The 24,103-nt window shown below is 31.8% G+C and overlaps 2 protein-coding genes across 2 annotated transcripts; one reads left to right on the top strand and one right to left on the bottom strand.

Moving 5' to 3' along the window:
• Positions 1 to 1,209: 1,209 nt before the first annotated feature.
• On the bottom strand, positions 1,210 to 3,924 carry LOC148271041 (putative tRNA (uracil-O(2)-)-methyltransferase). The gene is made up of 4 exons (XM_088241901.1): positions 3,270 to 3,924; positions 3,005 to 3,189; positions 2,402 to 2,650; positions 1,210 to 2,315 (listed from the first exon to the last, which is right to left on the bottom strand). The coding sequence occupies exons 1-4, from the start codon at positions 3,769 to 3,771 to the stop codon at positions 1,413 to 1,415; spliced, it is 1,839 nt and encodes a 612-aa protein (XP_088098027.1). The 5' UTR covers positions 3,772 to 3,924; the 3' UTR covers positions 1,210 to 1,412.
• Positions 3,925 to 4,187: 263 nt separating this feature from the next.
• Positions 4,188 to 24,064, top strand: Oseg4 (intraflagellar transport protein Oseg4). The gene is made up of 21 exons (XM_088241900.1): positions 4,188 to 4,281; positions 4,807 to 4,918; positions 5,550 to 5,689; positions 6,230 to 6,332; positions 7,287 to 7,447; positions 7,861 to 8,008; positions 8,100 to 8,230; positions 9,341 to 9,544; positions 9,707 to 9,821; positions 10,072 to 10,185; positions 10,269 to 10,488; positions 11,258 to 11,483; positions 12,991 to 13,160; positions 13,901 to 14,104; positions 15,751 to 15,894; positions 18,001 to 18,136; positions 18,890 to 19,006; positions 20,698 to 20,788; positions 21,140 to 21,357; positions 22,245 to 22,357; positions 23,701 to 24,064. The coding sequence occupies exons 1-21, from the start codon at positions 4,258 to 4,260 to the stop codon at positions 23,870 to 23,872; spliced, it is 3,063 nt and encodes a 1,020-aa protein (XP_088098026.1). The 5' UTR covers positions 4,188 to 4,257; the 3' UTR covers positions 23,873 to 24,064.
• Positions 24,065 to 24,103: the final 39 nt, after the last annotated feature.

Raw genomic sequence — 24,103 nt, 5'->3', positions numbered from 1 at the left:
AACCACAGAAACATAGAGCAAAGTAAAGGTAACCATACATCGATTAGGGGCGTTCCTCACACATATTTTTAAAAAGATTTTCGGACGAGTAATATATGTTGAAAAATGGTGTAATAAGGTATATAAAAAAAATATTTAAAAAAATCGAAACATAGCAGGTTTCTGGAAAAATAATATTAAAGTGGAAAATTTCAAACCGCGTTTGATTTGATTGATTTTCACAAAAACGGGTTGCAGGGTTTTTATTTTTTCAACTGGACTCTAGTCATATTTCATCATGGTTTTGAAGGAGACAAATACGTAAGAATTACTTAATACAAATAAAAACGACTCGTGCACAAAAAAGTTTGTTCTAGTATACCAGTAGTATAATCTGAAAGAAAAAAATACTTTGCTATTTTCATTATGTTGTTACACTACATGCTTTTCAAAAATGCTATGAATAGTAAAAATTCGCACACAAAAAGGGTAAAACATTATAAGATGGTTGACAGAACAGATGTATAATTGTAATATACTTTTTAAAGGTATTTGCACATCAATGTTCAACAATTACATCCCAGAACAAAACAGCGTATCACCAGCGCATTGTTGTGTTAAAAATATTGTTACCAGAGGTTCCCACAATTGCTACCGGTGGCAGCACGTCGCGGCTCAAGAATTTAAATTAATTTTAAAATGTGCTTGCGTTAATACTCCGTAATATTTTTTTGTAATTAACAAATTTTATAAAAATAATTCAAACAGCGTGTTGCTGTTGTTTTTTACATCACACATGTTTTTCACATAATCACACCCTTAAACTCCTGCACCAAGTAAATAACAAAACCAGTAATATGAATAATAATTTAGAAATAATAGGAATCCACAAAAATTTAAATTCTGAGAACAAGTTAATTAATAATCACATATTTAATCACCCCTTGCCTTTTTTGACAATCTTCCCTTTGCGACCTCACACACTCCGCTTACCCTGTAGACCAGCGTCTGTTAACACTCTCTTAGCCAAGTGATGTCTTCCCACATATTAAATCTTAAGCTTAATTATTGTAACTTCCACTTATGTGCTAAATTTTAATAAATAAATTCTACTTAACGTTCTTTCCATTGATCATGTTTCCATATCTGTACTTTAGATAACTATCCATATATATGCTAACACCTTAGATAAGTGGAATAAACCCCCCTGCTTAAAGTTTCACTGATTAATTTCTTTATTTTTTGTTTAAATTCTATGGCATCATGAACAATATTCTGTGGAAACTATATTAGTTTTATATCACCTGTCGATGGGAGGAGCGCTCTCCCGAAACTGTAGTAGTGTTCTTGTAAAAGAATAAAAATGTAACACTTATTACAAAGTTTTATTTTCATGATAATTTTAATTAATTATAATTTAATAATGTTTACAATCACATTGAGTGAACAAAACTACAGATTCCTGTTGGTAATGGACAACCATCCGGATGATTATTATAAAACCAACAGGGCTTTTGGTTGAGAGTTATGGTCTTGTGCTGTTTCTTCACTTTATTGGATTTAGCTAACTGTTTAAGAACTTCAGCTTTGGACCGGGGATGTCTCAATTTTACATTTCCTGAAGCGACATCAAATATGTGATGGTTGTTACGAAGTAAGGTTTGTAGCCCACCACACTCTTTTTTTAACATTTTTAATTTTTCAGGAGGAACACATTTTACAATACTACTCAACGGTATGCATCCACCCGAGTTCCATCGTTGGTTGGAGTAATTTTTTTCCATAAGCAAATTTGTTGTAATTGAAGCGATTATCTCGTTGATTACACCCTTTTCTATTTTGGTACAGTTTCGCACCTTTTCAACACCTTCCCTCGGAGTAAAATTGGAAACCCACTGTCCATCGACACTTGACACACCTTCTGTGCTGTTTTCAGTTTTATTACCAACCTTACACCTCTCATTAATGAAGCTTTGTATTTCTAAAACCTTACTTTCATGTTTATCATCAGAATACAATCGATCAGTTCCTACTAAACATATTCTTTTGGTGCTTGGAATCTTAAGTCGGTCAATATCAGTTTTGATACCACATTTATCACAGATTAGTTTGATGTAATCTAAATATTCATTGTATTGGCTCTTAGATGAATCTTTTCGTTGGTACTTCTTGCCATCAAATTCATATGCACAACACGGAAGAAGAAAGAATCTGCATTTATATGAACTTCTAGCGGCCATTACTGGAATCCATGGAGTAAGCTCATCAGAATGATTTCCAATGAGCCAGTCAGTATCCTTGTATAAAAACTGTTCTGAAGGAGTTACAGGTTCTACCTTTAGTAAAAATAACAACTCTCATTAATTAATTACATTCCATGAATAAAACATAATTTTATTACAATTTTTTTTTCATCCCTTACCTGGAGTTGAACAGTATCAGGATATAGATCCCAAATACCTCGTTTCCTAACATCAACTCCTCTTCCAGGATGTCCTTCTGATGATAAAATGTAAACCAGGAGTCCATTTCCACAACCCAAATCAATGAAAGATTGCAATTTTGTACTTTTCAAGCTTTCTCTTTCTTCTTCCCAAAGTAATAAGAGGTATGCAGCTATTGCAACATCTTCAAATACAAACTTTGAAGGATCCGTGTTTTCGGGCCATATCTAAAAAAATAGTTAAAATATACATATCTAATAAATGAAAACTGAAACGAGGCCATCCTTAAATTAATTTTTAAGTTATTAATCACTCGGTGGAAGCTTGACCATAATATTTATTACTAACAAATTGAGAGAAAAAATCAATACGAGTTAATTTAATTAAAAGTACAAACAATTGCCCAATCTGAGAAGCAAAAGTGAAATTAAAAATAAATTTCTGCACATAAACGCTTTATTTTGATGAGAACCTAACATTTCTTCGCATATTGTCCAATAAATACCACCAAGCAGCAAAATATTCGAATTTCCACCACCAGCATATAAAAGATAATTTAAGTACACATATAAATATACTACCGTAACCATTTCCTGACCATATTTAGTCTTTAATTCCTGATATTTAGTATTATATTTTTCCAGGGATATTAAATTCACAGATCCGGTAATACCATTTGGGTTTTCTGCATCTGACAATGCCCACTTAATTATTCGTGGTAGCAATTTGTCTTTCAACCAATAAAGCTTAGATTCATCTGTTTCAACTGCAAAAAAAATCATTATTAAAACACAAAATATCAAAAACAGAGAGAATATTTAACAAAAAATATTGTTGAGGTACTACCTAATAGGCTATCCAAGAATATATATCCACTTTTCAGATTAATAGAATATGGTATAATAGGCGTTAAATCCAAAAGATCACAGATTATGGATTTATTGATAAAAATGGCTTGGTTATTGAAGTTTTCTATCAAACAGATTCGATATGACTCTTTGAATTTAGGGCTGCGCGGAATCAATTTTTGGACACTAATAAAAATGTGCAAATCATGAGAGAAGGACAGTTCATTTTCGAAATCATCATCATTGCAAATATTTACCAATTCTCTTGAATTCGAAAATAAGTGATCAAGAATAAGCTCTTTAGAACATGATTTAAGAACCTCGATGTCGGATGTCTGACATTCTTTTAGTAACGCCTGAAAACAGTCCGCTGAATAACGAAGGGAACAATTCAGTATTTGGAGAATGCCACTCATTCGACGATTTACAACATGAGAATTTTTTAACCAAATTTGTATTGCTTTTAAGTACTGTTCTTTACTGATTTCACTAGATTCCATGTTAGGAAAGATTTATTATTATTCTTATATTTATACTTATATGTTTTATAGCGAAGTAGAACGCAAATGTAAGTAAAGGTAATTTTAAAATTACATATTTATGTACGTCTTATGTCACAGTGACATTTAACTCAATTTCAATTATTCACGTGTGATGACTTGAAAACTCAACCAATGTTACAACTTTACGAAAAATAATCTATACCAGGGGAAATTATAAAGACGTTATTGAAGGTTTGATCATTATCTAAACACATTTAAACAACAAAAATATTTAAAAACAAAAAAAAACTTATTTCTGAAAAGCTTTTTTTCTCCTATCACTGTTTTCTTATTATTTAGCAACATCTTCTTAAATAGTGCTTACTTAAAAATTACCTTTCTTTTCCAAAGTGGTTTGGTTTTTAGTAACTGGCAATAACATTGTATTTATAAATGGCTGCAAAAAGTTTTTGTTTGTCAACGGAAGTTTAAAAAATCTCAAAAATGTTTATTTATATGAGCAAAAAGGTAAACTCCTACGTATCTCAATTCGAAATGAACTGAAAATAAGATTATTTAATAATTTAACTCGATGTTTTTTATACTTTACATTTATGTACAGTTAACCGTTACTATGACAACAACGCGCGAGATATTTACAGTTACTTTTTTATTGCAAATTATTAAAACTGTAATAAAACCAAATTACAGAAACAAACATAGTACTTTTACTGTATTTTATGTATTTATAAAATTAGTTTCTACAAAATACGTTAAAAAATGGATTCTGATTGGAAGAATACACTAAATAAATTTATTTCTAACTTTTAATATAGGTAAATAATATGACTCGTGAAAAAACATTTATGAAGAGAATAAAAACAAAATTCCATTCATATACACTCCCCAGTGCAAAATTCAAACTTAAGGTTAAGACAAATATGTGTTAAACAGTTTATAAATAATGTATATATGCAATATAATTATTAGAGCACACAGGAATATGTTTATGTGTGCCCTACTTCAAAATTCAAAATAAAACAACATTTTTAGATTGCTATTCCAAAACATGCCGGAGTGAGCTGCTTAGCATGGAATCAGCAATCTGGATATATAGCCGTCGGTGGTGATGAAGGAATGCTTAAAGTATTAAAGTTAGAATCCGGTAAGTTAAATTTTCCAGTTGTTCAAACCCATTTATTAGAATTCCGGTGGCATTGAAATTTTGGGCATAATTTTGTGTTTCCCTCATTTTCCTTGGATTGTCTTATAAATTTAAAATAAGAATAATGGTAAAATAGGTACCTCAAGTGCATTCTGCTGAAAGTACCTACCTAATTGATTTTTAAAAATAAAATATTTATTATTTGGTATGAGGATTTAAATTATTTATTAAAAATTATGTACAGAAACAAAATCAGGAATCATTATTGATTGAAATATTAGGGATTCAATGGTGTGTATTGTAGAGAATGTCTATTTTTTCTTCATTTACGCATCTGCTCCTTGGTGGAGCATGTGAATATCACCAGATGCCTTCAGGAAACCCTATCGCTAGCTAGCACTCTCACTTCTTCCCACGTCCCTTAGATCCGCCGAATAAACCCGAAAAATCACAGCCTTCCAGAATGGCAGAAGCCCACAGCTGAAAAGAAGAGGCAACTTGGGTTAAGACTATTGAGCCTAGGTCCACTGCCGCACCCTCAAGACGCTCGTAATAGGAGGCTATAAACTTGTATTTTGGCACTGCAAAACTACAGATGATCATAAAATTAATTTTAAAAATGTTCTCTTAGGGGGAGGGGGGAATTTGTCTATGAACCTCAGTCTGGAAGGACATTCCGGGCAACTTCAAGTGGCTACATGGAACGAAGTTCACCAGAAACTGACCACCAGTGATCAACATGGAGTTATCATCGTTTGGATGCTTTACAAGGTACTTCAAATTATTTATTATTAAATCCAAACTAATTGTGTTTCATTTTTTCTTTTTTTTGTCTCCAAGCAAGAAAAGAAAAATTCATAAATGTTAGGAAATAATAAGCTACATACTATTAGGTTTAACTTCATAAAGAATGAGTAAATAATAGAATAAACTCAGCAAACTCCGATGATAACTGTGAACAAGCGGAGGCGATACGGTTGGCCATATACTACGGATGCCTCCTGAAAGCCTTACTTTACAAGGGCATTCACTGTTGTCTGTCTGTTGGCAGTTCATGACAGAACTATGAAAGAATTCCGCAGAAAAATATTTTAATACATTCTCAACATTGTGGGGTAAGATTATGTAAAAAATGAAATCAATATGTTGATTAATAAAAAAGTTATTGAAAAAAAGATGATACCCGGGGAACCCTAGATACCTCCTCAGACCCGAGATGGTTCAAATGTTGGTAAGTATATTTACTAACATTGGCTATGTATTTATTATCGTGTGTAATGTTTTGAGTACTTAAATAAAATAATATTACAGGGTTCTTGGTATGAAGAAATGATTAACAACAGGAACAAGTCTACAGTCAGTGGAATGGCGTGGAGTAGTGATGGACAGAAAATATGCATAGCTTATGAAGATGGTAATTTGTCTATTTCATATTATAGGTAGTCGTTGACTTACGATTTATACAGCTGTTTAACTTTAAGACCGCAATCCACGGTCAGTTATGCTCCCAGCTAAGTGAGGCTATGTATTGTGTCCAACCATTTTTAAGCCCTTCTGAGTGTCTACAAAAAGAAAAATCTTTGAACTTGCCAAGAAACAAAGAAAGCCTTTAAAAAAAACATAGAGAAATCCGATAAATGACGATATGATATACCGGTTATAGTGAGAGCATAGAAAACAAAGACAAATGTAAAAAAATAATACAGGAAGACTCTGTAGGATCGTGTAAGACGACTTATAACCTGATTATTGAACTGACCGGTCATAAGTTTACGACTTCTTGCATAATTGTTATTATTTCTCTTATTTTAACACATACATGTTAATAACATAAATGTGTCCTCACTGAAATGTCCCAAGCCGAAGATGCTTTTTACTAGTGAATTTTATTTACTTATAAAAACAATAGATAAATGAACATCATAATTATTATGTTTGTACATAAGTGTTTTTTTTCTATTTTGTTAACAAAAAATATGTAAGAATATTATGCACATCATATATTATGTTGTTCACTTTTCTTAAACTGTTATTGAATGTTTGTAAATACTTTTTATTTAGGTTTAATATTATTTAAGTAGATATTATCCAAAATTTCCACTCTCGGCTCGGTAAGATTTTTTTTTCAATACTTTCTATGTGTTATGTGTTATCAGGGGTGCCGACTTGATGTTGGGAAACCCAAGTGCCAACAAATATAAATGTGGTAGTGACTACCAAGTTGAATCTTCCGTGTCATAGTTCCCTGCATGTAAAGTATCCCTTATAATAACGTTCGGGGGCTCAGGCTTCCAGGCTTTATTAAGTCGGTGTCTATGTACCTAAATGTTCTGCATATATTTTCATGTTGTGTTTTTATTTATTTTAGGCGCTGTGATAGTAGGATCGGTAGATGGATCTCGCGTTTGGGGAAAGGATATTAAGGGACCAGGATTAAGCGCAGTCCAGTGGTCTCCTGATAATTCTTTACTACTCTTCGCTCTGTCCACTGGAGAACTGCAGCTCTATGATAACCAGGGAAATTTTGCTGTGAGTTATGAAAATAATAGCACTTTCGTAGTCATATTTTTAGTAATTAGCTCGTTGGATTAGTATGCGTGGATCGTAATATACATATTAATGAATTATTTACAAACTTTACCCTGGACTGGTAGGTACAAAAAGCGTAAAACTGACCTCATCTTTATGTATTTCAAAATTGTTGCAAATGTTGCGACAACATGGGAAAAGAAAAAGCTTTGATTATAGATTTATTGCTCCTTTATTAATGTGTTTTATTACTTCATTACTAGTTCACAATTTAATACTTTATTATTATAGATAAAGAAACCAATAAAACTAAAATGATAATAATTTTACAAATCGCATATTCTCCAGTTTTTTTTCTTCTATTTTGTTAATTGTTGCATTTAGTATCTAATCATTTTATTAAATAATTTTAGATGTCAGTCACAGTACAATGTGCCTCGTTACCAATGCGTATGGTAGGTATGGACTGGTACTCCGGCCATGTTTCTTCGGAAACACCTGCCCTCGCCATATGCTACCAAAATGGTAGAGTTCAACTTATGAAACGCCACAATGATGATAGTAAGTATCCATCGATTGATAGATAACCAAATCAAGATAAATTCAAACTTATTTAATCTCTTATTCTGATGACTATGATTTGCCATTGCAGATGTAGTGATTATAGACAGTGGTCTTACTGCGGTCAGCTGTCACTGGAACCATAACGGATCTGTAGTTGCTATAGCAGGTAAAACTGCAGAGGATTCCAATGCTGTACAATTTTTCACACCATTTGGAGAGGTACTTACTAATAATTTATTTATTTACATATGTTCGTTTATTGCACATTATTTGAGACATAAATCCGAACTCCATGGGACTAGTCCTAGTCCTAAAGTCCTGTGTTGAGATGGAACGAGCAATTAGTTGATACAGACACATGAGTATATCACCACAAATATAGGATCAGAGACACTAAAAATAATTTTAAATAACATGTATATGACACATCAATATGGTAAAGAGTAAACTCAAACATTCGGAAAATCATCAAGGAGTTTCCCACTCAAATCCCTCCCACTAAGGAAAATCCAGTCTTTAACTCCTCTCTTGAAATATAATATAATTAAATAAAATCGGGTTGTGGTCCTGTGGCTAGTGTCTCGGACTCACGGACCAAAGGTCCGTGGTTCGAATCCCACTCTACCCCAACTCGATTCCATTTTCTAATAGTGAGTTATTTACAACTCGTTGAAAATGGCCCTCAAAATTAAATATTTGGGTAAATCATAAGAACGCAAATATTTCTTTTTTTTTTTTTTAAAAAAAAAAGTTTTTTTCATTTTGATGTGACCATTTTTTTTTAAAGATCAAGTAATCTATCATTGCTGATTGCCTAAACAACACTGCGCGCTAATGAGTGCAAGCCATATATTCGAATTTGAATCATCAGCGTTGTGTCTACTATATACAACTTTCTAATGCATAAAATAATTATAATGTCCTAACAAGACGAAATGCGTCACATTATAGACTCTTGTATATATTTTTTTTAAATAATGTAGAATTTAATCCAATAAAAGTATTTTATTTTGGATACCTTGCCAAATTTTAATATGGAATTCATTCAATCAAGGTGATTCTAAACGAAAATATGGAACTTATTATTCATAGATTTAGAATTGTTTATTGAAAAATTCCATTTTTACGTTTGTTTTCAATGGAAATTTTACAAAACTTGGTTTGCGAAAACTTTATACTAAATTGATTGTAACAAATACCATAACAATATAATTTAAATCCTTTTCACAAAACAGTGTCTAAAATAAAAAATAAGATAAATGATTTAGAATCACCAATCACCATTGCATACACAATAAATAACATGAAATAATAATAATATTTTTCCAGCATTTACGTACCCTGAGGGTTCCAGGGGGGAATCTTAAGGCGTGTGTGTGGGAAGGACGCTCTCTCCGTGTTGCCATCGCCGTGGACTCGTACATATATTTTGCCAATGTTAAACCTGACTACAAGAAGGCGTACTTTGGCAACACTCTCGCCTATAATTCTAACCCACACACTGTTACATTTTGGGATACTGTCACCAACCAGGTAGGTACTTACCTTCATTAAAAAATGACAAATACGATGAATTATCTTGTGTGAAGAAGCCAAGACTGTGTAAGGATTGAGTGGTATAGTGTTCTATGAACTCAATATTATTTCAAATATATGGAAATTCATCGAAAACTTATTTATGTTTTTGTTTTTCAGTCATGGCTTAACAACATTCCGAATGTAGTAGACATGAGTGGCGTAAATGATTATTGTGTAGTGGCAACTCCACACTCTTTAGTTGTTTGTAATCAGCAGGGAATTCAGTGTGATGGTAAGGCTCATAATTTTTTTTTTACCTATGTAAAGTATGTAGTCCTGTTTTCGTAGAACGTGTTTTAATCAGATTTTGAGTCATATTAGATTTTTTTTTTTTAATCTCGAAACGTTAAAAAAAATAATTTATTACATACTCAAACAGATGTAAATGTAATTTTGTGAAGTATCTACCCAATTATTATGTGATGAGAGAAAAAAAACTCTTTATGATTTTGTGTTGTGACTGTTTTTATTTTGTGTTTTAGCCAAAATTACCCCGATGGAAATATGTTACGTATGTATGAATAGCAAAAACTCTGTGATAGCTGCTTCTAAAGATTGCTTTATGCTTTGGAGATTTGCTACACCATCTAAAGCAGGTAACATTTTAAAGTTTTGCGAAATTCAAATGAATACATCGATTGAATAAAAATCTGTGTATAATTTTTTTATTTATTTACAGCTTCAAAAGAACAAATATTCTACTCTGACGGCACTCCTTGCCTCGGAGAATTTCAGACTTCCCAAGATCCAATTTGCTGCATTGCCTGCTCTGATAGTCTCCTCCTCATCGGTCGAGAGTCAGGAGATATCCTCTCATACTCCTTACCCGACCTTAGCAGTGAAAAGACATACAAGATGAATAATAGACCACTTAAGTTGGCCATCAACTGTAATTCAACGTAAGTTATCCTGTTGAAAAATATGGAGCACAAGCTGGCTCAAGATGAATATCTATGGAAAAAATGACAAACATTCTCGCAATACTGTAGTTTTTAATAATTCAATATTCAATATAAATAGAGTTTATGTATTCATGTGCTTCAAAATGAATTATTTTATTTCTTACAGTAAAAATTTCATGTTTTAAATAGTATCTACTGTATTCAGATCAAAGGCTTCAAACCACAATTATGGAAAAAATGGTTTTATAATTTTATGTTTAAAACGTAATATTATTAATTGAATCGTGTTCTAAACCAATTAGGTAGTTAAGCCCTACGAGAAATTGAATATAAAACATGCATTAAATTGGATGCTTTGTTTATTCTCTCATGTAAAAATATATTTGAAAAAGTATATTGTTAACTGTCCTCGGCACGGGTAATCTCAGTGAGGTCACATTATTTTTATCATTAATCTTTGTTTATAATGGAAAAAAATTGATCGATAAATAAAAGTATGGCGAAGTTTCTTAAAAATATATGAAAAAATTATATTTTTCACTGATTTTTTAATTTCTAAGTTAGCTAATTTTAATATTTTATTTTCAACATGATGAACTTTTAACCCTTATGTCTTAGTTAAAATTATGATGTTTTCTATCGTATGGTTTGCAAATTCAGAAAATTTTTAACAAAACATATTATAACATTTATATTTTAACTCAGAGTTAGTGCTTCAAGTATAAATTTTGTAATTTGTTATTTCTTATATAACATTTTCTTGCAGCGAGTTCAGCGTAATAGACAGTGGCGGGTGCTTATTCCTGATTAGCGTGGGGACCAGCTCTACGGAGAGCGGGAGCGTGGAAGTGCGCAGAGACGTCTGGGGCGCTGTGTGGGCGGCTGACAACCCGCGCCTTCTCGCCGCTGCGGAGCGCGCACGCCTCTACACCTTCAGGGGCCGCGAGCCACAGGAGCCCCTCCCCATGCACGGATACCTCTGTCACTTCCAGGTATTATTATCACTACAATAAACCGTCATTGAGATAAAACTTTAATTTTATACAGTGCATCAGAATCCTGAAATGGCGGAACGAGTACTTGCTCACAGATAGCAAGGTCCGAATTTACAAAACCTGTGTCAGGCTCATTATGGCATACGGTACTGAAACTAGGGCTGACACAGTTAGGACCAAAAGTCTTCTTCGGACGTCTGAGATGCTAATAGCAGGAAGAACTCTCAGAGAGAAAGACATCGTGAGATGGGCCAAGAAGAGACGGCGGGTACTGGAGAGACCATGCATGTAAAAGGGGGATAGTACAAATGATTGCCTACAACATACCTGGGGGACATTGCCTGCCAGGAAGACAGCCTAAAATATGGAAAGATAGCTAGCGCTCCACTTCCTAAGAGGACAGCTCCCGTTCAAGAACAGATAAATGATCTAGAAAAAGAGTACACCAGACTGCAATAATATGCAAAAATGTATGCTAAAATAAAGAATAATGGTGGATAGGTTTTCTTGTGTAAAAATCGTTTCAGGATATCAAAAAAGAAAATTTCATTATTGTTTATTGTATCTTAATTTTATTTTTAAAAGTTACTTTAAAGTTAAAAGTTACTAAAAATAATTACTCACAATTACTACCATACTCGCTACACCTACTGAGTAGTAAGTACCCTTATCTTAGAAGTAACCTTTATCTTAGAATGAAAAAATATTTTTTACACATTTGATGGTTGAAAAGGTTTCGTAATCCTAAGCAAAAATATTTTTTTCGTTTTAATCAAAGTTTATTATGAATATTGTGATAATGCAATTAAGAATTTAAAATATGGTAAAGCAGTTTTAGCTGAATCCTGTTGTACTCATGTTTTAGTTCATGACAAATGAAATGATATGTATCTTATAGAATTTATAAGTTGACGCTTAAAAGAAAAAAATATGCATTGTCAAAAAAAAGTTAATGTCCAAAAAAATAATTTCATCCCATTATTTGAAACCATGTAAAACGGTAACGGATGTATTCTGCCCCGCTTTGCCTAAAAATCAGAACTGAAAAAAACATTTTGCATTTTCTTTTTTTGTAATAGATATTCCATAGCCTATTCAATATAGCAAGTATAATACAGTTATCTCCTGTAAAATTTGCAATTCAGCAGATACTATTACAGATATTGCTTTTAGCCTTAGCAGGGCAGTATTAGTTACCTAGCGTTTATTTAACACTGTTTATAGTTTATATAACCAGATGAAAAATACCATTTTGTATGTAAAATAAAACCAAAATCCTGAATGAGCGTTTTAAACTCAATGGGTATTCTCAGATAAAAAAATCAGGCTTAGACGAGTCTGCCTCGTAGTTTATTGATTGGCGTGTTCACCCAACTTGCTCGAGATCTTAAATTCGATTCCTGGCAAGGTCGATATTGATAGGTGGATATTCAATAGGTGGTTTTATAATCAATAAGTTCGTTTCAAAATACATTTTGAAATGAACTTATCGTAATTACTACAGGATTTGGAGATAGTGTGTGCCAATTTATCGGAGTTGGGGGAACGAGGGTCAACGGAACATTTGAACAAAATGGAGGTTAAGTCACTTCGGGACACCAGACAGCTTTTGGACAAGGTTGGTCTTCGGGAGGCGGAAGCCTTTATCAAGGACAACCCCCACCCAAAATTATGGTAATTGTAAATTTACTTATATTTTCCACACATATAATATAAACAAACAAACAGTAAATCTATATGTTTACTAACTTTTTGAGGTGCAATTGAGGATATTAGACTATTTTTTTAAAGGACTCACTGACACATTTCTGGTCATGCGTTTACAAGAGGAGATCTCAGCAGAATGCTCGTACGAGGTTTCCTGTAATTTGAATTATTTGATACCAAAAAACACGTACGACTTTCGCTCAGAGAAATTTCTCTTTTATGGCCCCAAGAGTGCTCAGTGTCCTGGATAAACATATTAATTTCTCCAAAACGAAACAACGAAAGCCATTTTCAGGAGAAGTATACAAGTTTGGATTTTGTCTAAGGGAAGAGACCATTGCAGGAGACTGCTGCGAGACATTGCATAGATTTATATATTATTAGGTGTGTTGTCCAGATGATTATTAAAATTTATGTTCATATAATAATTTTTATTTTTATTATTCTTTAATAATGTGCATGCTTCCACTTTCCATTATGTTGTATCCCAACTCAACACAGGGCTCTTGGGCTCATAGAGTTAGGGATACATTTTTTGTAAATGTGATTAATTAAATAAATAGAAAACAAAGACAATCTCAAAAAATAATAAACCATTGGATTCCATAAGCCGACATAAGACCAGACCTACTTACAACGTGTTTATCGGAACTGACTGTAGTTTTAAGTCGATGACTGCCTGCGTTATCATTCTATTAAACTTGTAGGCGGCTCCTTGCGGAAGCAGCTTTGCGTAAACTAGATCTCCTGACAGCGGAGACAGCCTATGTACACTGTGGTGACTATCCGGGCATCCAGTTAGTGAAGAGGTTAGCTGCCTTAAGAGGGACTGCCCTTCGCTCTGCTGAGGTCCTGGCCTGCTTCAAGCAATTTGACGAGGCAGAGAAAATTTACTTACAGGAAGATAGAAGGTAAACCTGATCATTTTTCAATGCAGCCATACTTAGTAAGAGACAAAATAATTAAAGTAGTTAAGATTTAATGTATAAAAAAATATTTTTCATAAATTCTGCATCAGTGAAAACCCAAAATAAAAAATTAATATTATTAATATTTAAAGCATTCACTTTGTGGTCAAACATTTTACTAAATGTTATCAAATATTTGTAAATAATCGCCTACCGACTTTTTAATGTCTACCGGTTTTGAGACGTACCCGTCTCTTCGTCAGGACACCAATGAGGAAGTTCAGTGGTTTTTTAATATTTTTTTATTTGTTGATAGACTATTAAACTAAACCCATATAATTTTTTATAAATCAGCGCTATGATTTTTTAAAGTTTTGTAATTCTGAAATAACTCCGCGTGTGACGTCAGAGGTTCTCTTCCGCTTATTCTCTATCAGTTATTCTGACGGCAAGCAAACCGGAAATCTTCCATAACTCTCTTATCATTGGTTGATTCATATGAACTAGTGACGTCGTTCAAAGTAGTTCATTTTTATTAAAAAAAAAAAAAAATCCTTCATACATTTTCAGGAAGCTTTGCCGTGCTATTTAATGCTCAAATTTTTACCGCGTGCAAGAAAACATTTATTGTATGAAATTTCTCGTAGGGCTGAAGTTTTTTGCTAAACCAACATGCAAAACCCACTATACACCTTCACCATAGTTGTTCCACAAAAATATAAAGCCAACACTAAATGCATTTTAATAAGCAACCGTTACATGCACTGACTAGTTTATGAAAATATTTTATGTTGTGGGAGAAATTAGGGATGAAGGGAGGGGTATGAGTTTGGAGAATGGAACATCGTATAACGGCCTATATTGAAAGGTTGTTTGATTATTAATAATGTTTGATAATATTTTTTAGAAGTATTTAAACTAATCAATAATATATGTAAAATAAACTTATTAATAAAATACGTCAAATAAAATATTTGAATTTGAAATACGGGGAAAGGGTTAAATAAATGTAAAAAACATCACCTACTGCCTCTGCAAAAACGTCGTGAAATAGCGGATATAATTTATTTACTTAAAATTGCCTCTGGTTCAATTGACTGTCCTGAACTACTTTGCAAACTTTCTATCAATGTTCCTTCCAAAGTTTTAAGAAATAACCCTCTTCTTCACATATCTCTTGTTTCATCTAATTATAGGCAAAATTCGTATTTATGGCGAACTTTTAATAATTTTAATGTAATAAATAAATCATTTAACATAGATTTATTTGCAAATAATCTTAATAACGTACGGCGTTTGCTTTCGAAATAACTCGTAGTATTTTTTTCTTTTCTTTTAAATTTACATTTAATTACTATTCATTTTATGTTCGAGAATCTTTTTTAACTTACTGTGATGCTACTTGTGAAAACCTGTAATTGGCTTATTTGTTATTTGTTTTGTTATATAAATATGAGATAATTAAAGCTGTTGGTTATCCAAATAAATAAAATAAAAATAAATAAAATAAATAAATATCTCGTATAAGCTTGTGGAAAAAAGAATTTGAGAATCATGCGTGGTCGCCATAAGGGCGACAATTATTATTATATTTTAATAATTAGCATCCTTTTACTTGACTTATATTATGTGTTTTTTTTTTCTTTTAGGGATCTGGCAATTAATTTGAGACAGAGATTGGGGCACTGGTTTCGAGTTGTTGAATTGCTTAAGATGTCTACTAACACAACAGATGAACAGTTGAAGGAAGCGTACAGGAATATTGGCGATTACTACTGGGATAGACAAAACTGGTACATTCTCAAACCTTATGCATGTACATATCGGGCTATACTGACAGAATGAATTAAGCCAACAGTCTTTATTTATTAAAAATAATCCAATTTTATGCTATGCCTAGAATAAAGATTACTATTTCAAAGCTTTAAAAAAATTTAATAAATGAAAATTGTGGGAAAAATAATGCGTTGAAAGAATAAAAAAGCTTTAAATGCAATTTATTTATTTATTCACACTCTTTATCAAAATACAATTCCATGTTCACTTTGCCCGGCTAACAAGGGTACATACCCCGTTCCAAGCTAGGCAATTACATTTTAATATATTATAATAGTTAACAAATTAATATAGAGCACAGACAAACAAAATATAAACTTATTCGGATACACATTTTGATTCATATACATACAGACATACACATATATACACACATATATATAAATATACACATATATACACATGTAAATACACACACACGTACATACACCCATGCGCATACACATACATACATTCATAAAAACATAGACAATTTATTTATGCGAAACTTCATGGTTGGCATCTATAAATATATTTTTTTTAAATTATTCCTTATTTTTTATATTTTATTTTTGACATCCAGTAAGGTTCTCCAATCCGTGGCATGCATCAACTTTTCTGACTCCCTACGACCAATGTCATGAAAGAGCGAGGTCAACGATTATCTCGGAACTTGTTTTAATGACTTAATGCATTCTGTCAGTAAAGCCTCGGTATTATATTTTTGATATTTTATATATATGCCAGGGGTTTTCAACCTTCATGCTACTACTGAAAAAAAAACTGCGCCTCCCTACCTTGTATATTTTATTTTATTAATTGTTCATTAGGCCATTACATACACACAAGTTATATAAAACAAGAGTTATATAAAACATAAAATTTTAAAAATACAGTGTAAAGAAACAAAAGATAGAACAGTGTTAACCTAGCCGGACCGAAGGGGGGAATTCGAATCCCCTAATACATAAGCATTCGGCAAACTAACGAAAATCAATAAAATACATGAATGAGTAAAATAAGTGTATGCGAAAACATGAATAAATTATTGCACGGTCATAAACACTTCCAGCGTTTTATTCTCCTGACGCCATATACAAGTAGGCGCTGGGGTCGTTTGGTCCCCCCGTTCATTGTCATTTTTGGACGCTTAAAAATTAAAATTTTGATAAACAAATATGCATTCGTGATGTAAAAAAAAACAGTTTGAAGGTTAAAAGCAGGTAAGTACATAATATTATAATACAATGTAAACGTAATATTAATTTCTATTTGTTATAGAACATATACATTGTTTTTTTTTTAATTTGCACATTAAAGACATAGATGTTGTTTATTGTATATTTTATTAAATAGATAGATCTATTTAATAAAAGATACAATAATATAGACACATTTTAAATAACAATAAAATGAAATAAATAGGAAGTTAATGTACCTATGTATAAAAATGAACATAATTCACAAAAAAAAATACTATTACGTTCATCATAATCATTTCCTTTCACCTAATGGTGCATAGGGGGCTGCATTGGTACACCAATCGCAGCGTACCTCGATTATTTTTGTTATACAAAGGTAAGATGATCAGTCTTACACTTCAGGTGCCAGTCCAAGTATTATGAAATATTCTAGGGTAAAAACACCTTTTTTAAAATAAATATTTCATGCCAACCATGTCGGGAATCGAATTTCAGACCTCTTGCATGGTGGATAAACGCTCTGAAAATTTCGCTACGAGGCCGGCGTTACGTTTCTCTATATTACGTTACGATATGCAATTTGATTCATTTGTAGATACCTATAAAGGTATAAAAAAGGTTGGAAACCGCTGTCCTATGCTGTATCTGAAATTTTTATATGGAAATAAGTGTACCGAAAAAAATGATCATTTATCACCATGAAAAATTTATTTAAATAAATATTTTAATTTGATCTTATCAGGAAACAAATCTAGAACCTCGTATATGATATCCCAACATAAACTTTCTATTTTGTGAAAAAAATATTTATTCATTTGTAAGTGGGAAATAATAACAGTTCAACCTTGTTAGATAGGTATGTTTCATTTATATGGTTTTCAGGTCAAGTGCTCGGGAGTATTATACTTTAGCACATCATCAAGATGGAGTTATAAAGTGCCACGTGGCTTTGGAAGATCATGAAGCTTTGGCCAACCTTACAATTTCAAGCCCAAAAAAGTCCACTGCACCTCCTAAGGTAAACTAAAATAATGTTTAATATTTTCTCTTAAGAATTATAATTGACAAAGTTTTTACAAATCTGCCTAGTATGTACAAATATATATGTATATATATTTTTTTTTCATAGAGTCTTTATTCAATAAAATATATACATTATTACAATATTAATACATTATAAAGAAAACAAAGTATTAAAATATGTATATTTTGTCCCGATAAACTATTCAATAATAGTTTGTCATCGGGTGCTCAGACATTAGTTTTAATTAATAACCAAATAAAAAAAGTACAGACATAATACTGTATACATATAAAATAATAAACATAAAAAATGGTTTAAAGAAATATTTTTTTTTTTTTTATGTAAGAAAATAGAGTAAAATAATACAATTAAAATTAAAGAATAGCAATTTACTTGAATATATTTTTAATATAAGAAAAAAAATTAAACACAAATAAATAGTGGGTGCTCATAAATGTAATCAAAACAAGATAAAAAATAAAACAAAGTAAATCCAAAATTTTAATTCATATCTACAGAAAAAATAAAAATCGTAAAAAAATTCAAAGTACCTATTAAAATTAAGATCTAAAAAATGTAAATAAAATAAGAATATGTTTATGTATATAAGGATATGTTTTGCTTTATTTTATGTCAAATGCATCTATTACATTTTGTGATTTATGGTATTGTAATGTATATAATATTTAAATCACTATCTATTTATCTTTCAAAAAAATATTTTTGATTTTGATTAATTTATTTTAGGAAGCCAAAACACGTGTTGAAAATGATGCAATTAATGGCGAACAACCAACACTTGCCGCTGCTCTTCAATTGAAAGAAACGGGACAGTTTTCTCAAGCTGCTTCTGTCATAATGAGGGTGAGTTATCATTCTTTTACAATGTTCATGTCATAGAATTATAATATACCAGAAGGCGCGTAAAACCACGTTTGTATACATTATACTGTGTCCAAAAGTCCCCCCTCTACCCCGACATCCCTCCCTCCGCGTGAAGTGGCCGCGTAATGTTGCCAGACCTTGAACAATACACACAAATATAAGATAATATTGTGTTATGTTATATTTTACCACAAAAACTATTTTACTGACTGGACTATAAAAAAAACACAAAATTTTATTAGGCAAATGTAAAAAATAATTTAATTTTCATTTTGTAATTAAGTAAATTAATACCGTTTAATATTATACTAAGGCGTATTAATCGAAAACCGGATAAAAAATTCAACTACCCTGGCAATACTAACAAAATGTCCGCTTTATTTTATTTAACAATCTGACAGATGGTAAAATAATATTACTTGTGGATTCGATCCCAGCAGTATTTTGACACTTACAAACGACACAACACGGCATAGTTGAATTTAAATAGGTAGTTGCGTACTAAGCGACGTCTACAGAGTACTTAATAGCCAAAAAGTAAAACTACTAATTATGAGTTGTTTAGTCGGCTTCAGTGAGATGCGCGTAAGCAGTTTTTGGACTGTTATAATGCTATGCTTCATGTTTTAAAAATATTGTATCAATTGTTTCAGTAATGAGATTAGTTGGCTGAATGCTGTCATATGTGATAAAACTATGTGGGGATACGTGCATTGTGTAAAGCTGCGGCGATCATTATCAACAAAATCGAGAAAGGAGTACCGTGTCGGTTTGGACATGTAGAGAAAATGGACAGCGAAAGAATGGCTAAAAGGATTTGCAATGTGAATGTTGATGGATGCAAAACCAAGGAAGACATGGCATAACCAAATTCAAGAAATACTTGAAGATGGACATGTCAAAAGCCGGAATAATAGTTGTGCATGCATGATACATATGAATGTAGAGGACGCAAGGTTTTTATGCAAAGACAGAATAAAGTGGCATTCTATCCTGTCTGCCCACACCTATGCGGAACCGGCGTGATAGTTTGTCTGTTAATTATTAAGAGCGCAGCGTCTGACTCAATATATTATACATTAGGACTCCGTTTATCCGAACTCCAGTCATCCGGATTGTCAAATATCCAGATCTTTATCAGGAAATAAAAAAAGGGGAAGTTTTTAATTTGAATTTAATTGTATGATGAGGGAAGGGAGTTCAGTGGTTTTTAAAAATATTTTTTCAAATTAAATAAAGCCAAAAAAATTTTTAGAATTTTTTATGAATTGTATTATTAGTGTTTTGATTATTTTAAGTTTTGTATTTCTGAAATTACTGTGCATGTGACGTCAGTTCTCTTCCGCTTATTCTCAGTCAGTTCTGCCAATTGGTCCATTGACGGTAAGTAAACCGTATATCTTTCACGGCTCTCTTAGTTGATTTATATGAACTAGTGACGTTGTTCAAAGTAGTTTGTTTTCATCAAAATATAAGTTGTTATTTTTTTCATACATTTTCAAGAAACTTAGCAATACATAAAATCTGGCACTCATTAATCCGGATAATCGGAGTTTTACTGTACTATACTTTCGCTTTACCAAGTGCAATGTCTTAAAATGTTGGGAAAAAAGCACTTTTGCTTCAGGGGTCTAATTATTATTGATTATTGTTATATTGCTTTCTTATAGTTGGCTGACTCGGAAGATGTAGACAGAATTTCCCCTGTAAAAATGAAGAAGCTTTATGTATTAGCGGGACATTTATACCAAAGTTCTGGCGGTAAGCATGAATTGAATTATATAATGATAATAATAAATTAACATGCTACAACAGAGATGAAGAACATTTTGAAGAAAGGGATATAGAAATCTTGGCATTTACTGAGCTTATGACCTTCATTGGCTGGTTTGAATGACATGCCATAAGCCCTGTAAATGCGTCTATTTTTTTTTTCCATTTCTGTTGTAATATATTTTAATCTTAATAACTTCCTAGGGATTGAAATCCAGTCCTTGTCTACAAACATTTGAACAATTCCGAATTCTATATTTTCTGGCAAGGCCACTGATTTTTTTTATTTTATAAATAATAAATTTTCCATTTGAAATGGATCCATTTATTTTTTCCCAGACATCACATCAGCATCAAACGCCTTCAGCAAAGCAGGCTCCTGGCACTGGCTGTCTCTAGCCCAAGGGGGCTCCCTTCCCGCAGCCCTGAGGCTCCGCTCTCGGCGCCCCGCGCCGCCCAAGGCGGCTCCCGCCCTCACAGCCCTAGCGCTGAATGCGGCCAATGCGAGAGCCTTCGCAACTTGCTCCGAAGCCTTTGTGCAACTTGAATCTCTGCCGGTAATTTAAATAGATTTATGATGGTGAACTTATTTTCTCAATGTAAAAAAATATATAATAACTATTTTGATACAATTACAAATTCATAAATGTAAATATTAAATTTAACGGAATAAAAAAATATTCTCGTGACTCTTAATTTTGTTAGAAAATAATAAATGTAATCTTGTTAGAGATAATATTTAGTGACGAGGGCAGATATTTAGTAAAAAGAGTGAACACATATCGCATAAAAATTTGAACAACTTTTTAACTTTTCAACTTGTTGTTTTGCATTACCATCTCTCCTCAACGGCGACAAAATACGACGTAAGCATTATATATATATATATATATAGTTGGATAATTTATATAGCGCAATTTTTGTGAAAATCACCTCAAGGGGGCGCTGTACAATAAATAAATATCCCAGCCTGTCTTGCAGCTATAGAGCGCATGGACGGTTGGGATTCTAGTTCCACGTTTCCAATTAAGATAAATTTAAATTATAACAGATAGGAGCTTGATAACAGCACGTCTTGCAGCTACAGAGTACATGGACGGTAAGAAATCTAGCCCCCATTTACACATTTCTAAAATTGTGAAAGAAACTTGGTGTATTAATGAAATTTTAAAAAATAAAATAATAATGATAAAAAGAAGTAAGATTATAACACGTTTTGCAGCTACTAAGCGTATCCTTAATATATGATTTCACTTTTTCTCATGAACTGAAACATGAGTAAAACAGCATTACACCCCGTATCAGCACATGAAAGCTTATACTAGAAGATACTGGAAGAAATCATACAAAGATGGACCTTTTGCATTATTCGTGTAAAACAAAAATATGTACTAGACGGGTCTCTGATTTAGAAGAATAATTTGATTGATAACTCTGTTTTCAGGAAAAAGAAGCATACGAAGAATTAGCTGTGGAAATATTTAACAAGCATTCTCCCGTAGATCCAAAAGTAAACCGCGCAGAATGTACTGCTTGTCATACAATGGTGTCCGAATGGTAATATTTTGATACATTTGTACTTGCACTTGAATGATACATTAAAATATATAAAATCTTTATTAATAAAACTAATTTTTTTAAAGTCCTGTGTGTTTCTAGAAACTTTGAATTTCTAGGAATATAAAAAAAACGCATTTAAACATCGATAGATATTAGACAAAGAACTTTGAAAATTCTAGGTACCACACATTTTATCATGTTGGTAATAGAATAATGTCTATACATACGTAAAAAAGAACTTAATAAATTAATTAAATGAGTGATATTCATGATATTTGCTCAGTAAATTTATTTAAAATGTTACTTTTATTTTTACGCTGAAATGTAAAGGTCCCTTTTTTTTCTATATATTCTCATTCAAATATCCCCCCCAATTAAGGTTTTTGGGTTTTTCACAACCCCGATTTTACGTTGAAAAGTTTTCAAAACTCATTTAATCTGCCAAAAGACATCGAGCCGCACGCTGCCGCGTGAATAGAGAATAAAATCGAGGCAAATAAAAAAATGTGTAAATTATTGTCTCAAACCAAATTCAAAGTAGGTGCAGTGTAATTGTCCGTTTTGTTTAAGTGTCTAAATTTGACATTTCACTCAATTGTGACATGCAGTTGACACATGTTTAGGAAGAATAAAATCTTTACATCAATAAATGACAATGCAGAAAGTTTAAAAATTTGGCAATAGAAATATTATTTGAAGTTATAAACATAATGTGAAAATAAGATATTTAAACAGTTATCATAAAAGTGTGAAACATTTTTGCCAAGATGTAAATGATAGTTGAAATTCTGTGATACCATACTTACAAAAGTGATACCATATAAATAAAATTTCCCAATATTTAAAGGAAAAACCATTGTATGTATTTTATGCAAATGAAAATTTTTATTTTGGCGTTTTATAAATTATAACATGTTTTTTTTTTAAATTCAATAATAAAAACACATTACAGTATTGATTGTAAAAATACAAAATATTTTAAATTAAATTATAGTTAAATATGAATAATCCCCAATTATGGCACTTTTTAGTATTTTTCTGCAGTATTTTTAGTAAAGTATTAGTACAATAAATACATTTTTATGTAATTTAATTTTTCCCATACATTTTTCATTTCCTCAGTTTTACACTTTTTTTGTTGCTCCCTAGAAAAAAGAAAAACGGGGGTTTTATTGTACAACTTAAATGTTAATAATTAAATCATAAACATTCACATTTAAATTAGGATTATCATTAATTTAATTTATTACCACATAGACACATGCAAAAAAATGTAACTGGGCCAGTAATCATATGTAATATATTATCATGAAGAATTTATATAATTTTATTTATTTCAGGTCTACATCGTGTCTGAATTGCGGCGCAGATTTTCCTGGCTGCGTTCTAACTGGTCTCTCGATACGAGACCCTCACTCCGCGTGGACTTGCCGAACTTGTAACTTCACTGTAGCACAGCAAGAAGTAGTGCTGAGGCAAACATGTCCCGTCTGTCATACTTCTGTTAAATAATTATGCAATTATGATGCAGAAACTGAAGGTTTTATATATCATGATTAAGTTCAGCAATATAATGTTAAATTGATCCCATTGCAGGTGGAGTAAATTAACTAACATTTTAAAAGTGAAGTAAACTCATTGCTTATATTGTATTATTTAATTAAAATGTATAACCTACTTCCACTATCTATTAAAACAATTAGTAACGAGAAAATGTTCAAAAAGGCTATAAAAAAATGGATA

Source organism: Micrasema longulum, unplaced genomic scaffold (genome assembly GCF_059751315.1).
Source record: "Micrasema longulum isolate JH-2025_06_02 unplaced genomic scaffold, ASM5975131v1 h1tg003147l, whole genome shotgun sequence".
Classification (NCBI taxonomy): domain Eukaryota; kingdom Metazoa; phylum Arthropoda; class Insecta; order Trichoptera; family Brachycentridae; genus Micrasema; species Micrasema longulum.
This window is presented reverse-complemented; position numbering and strand designations above follow the sequence as displayed.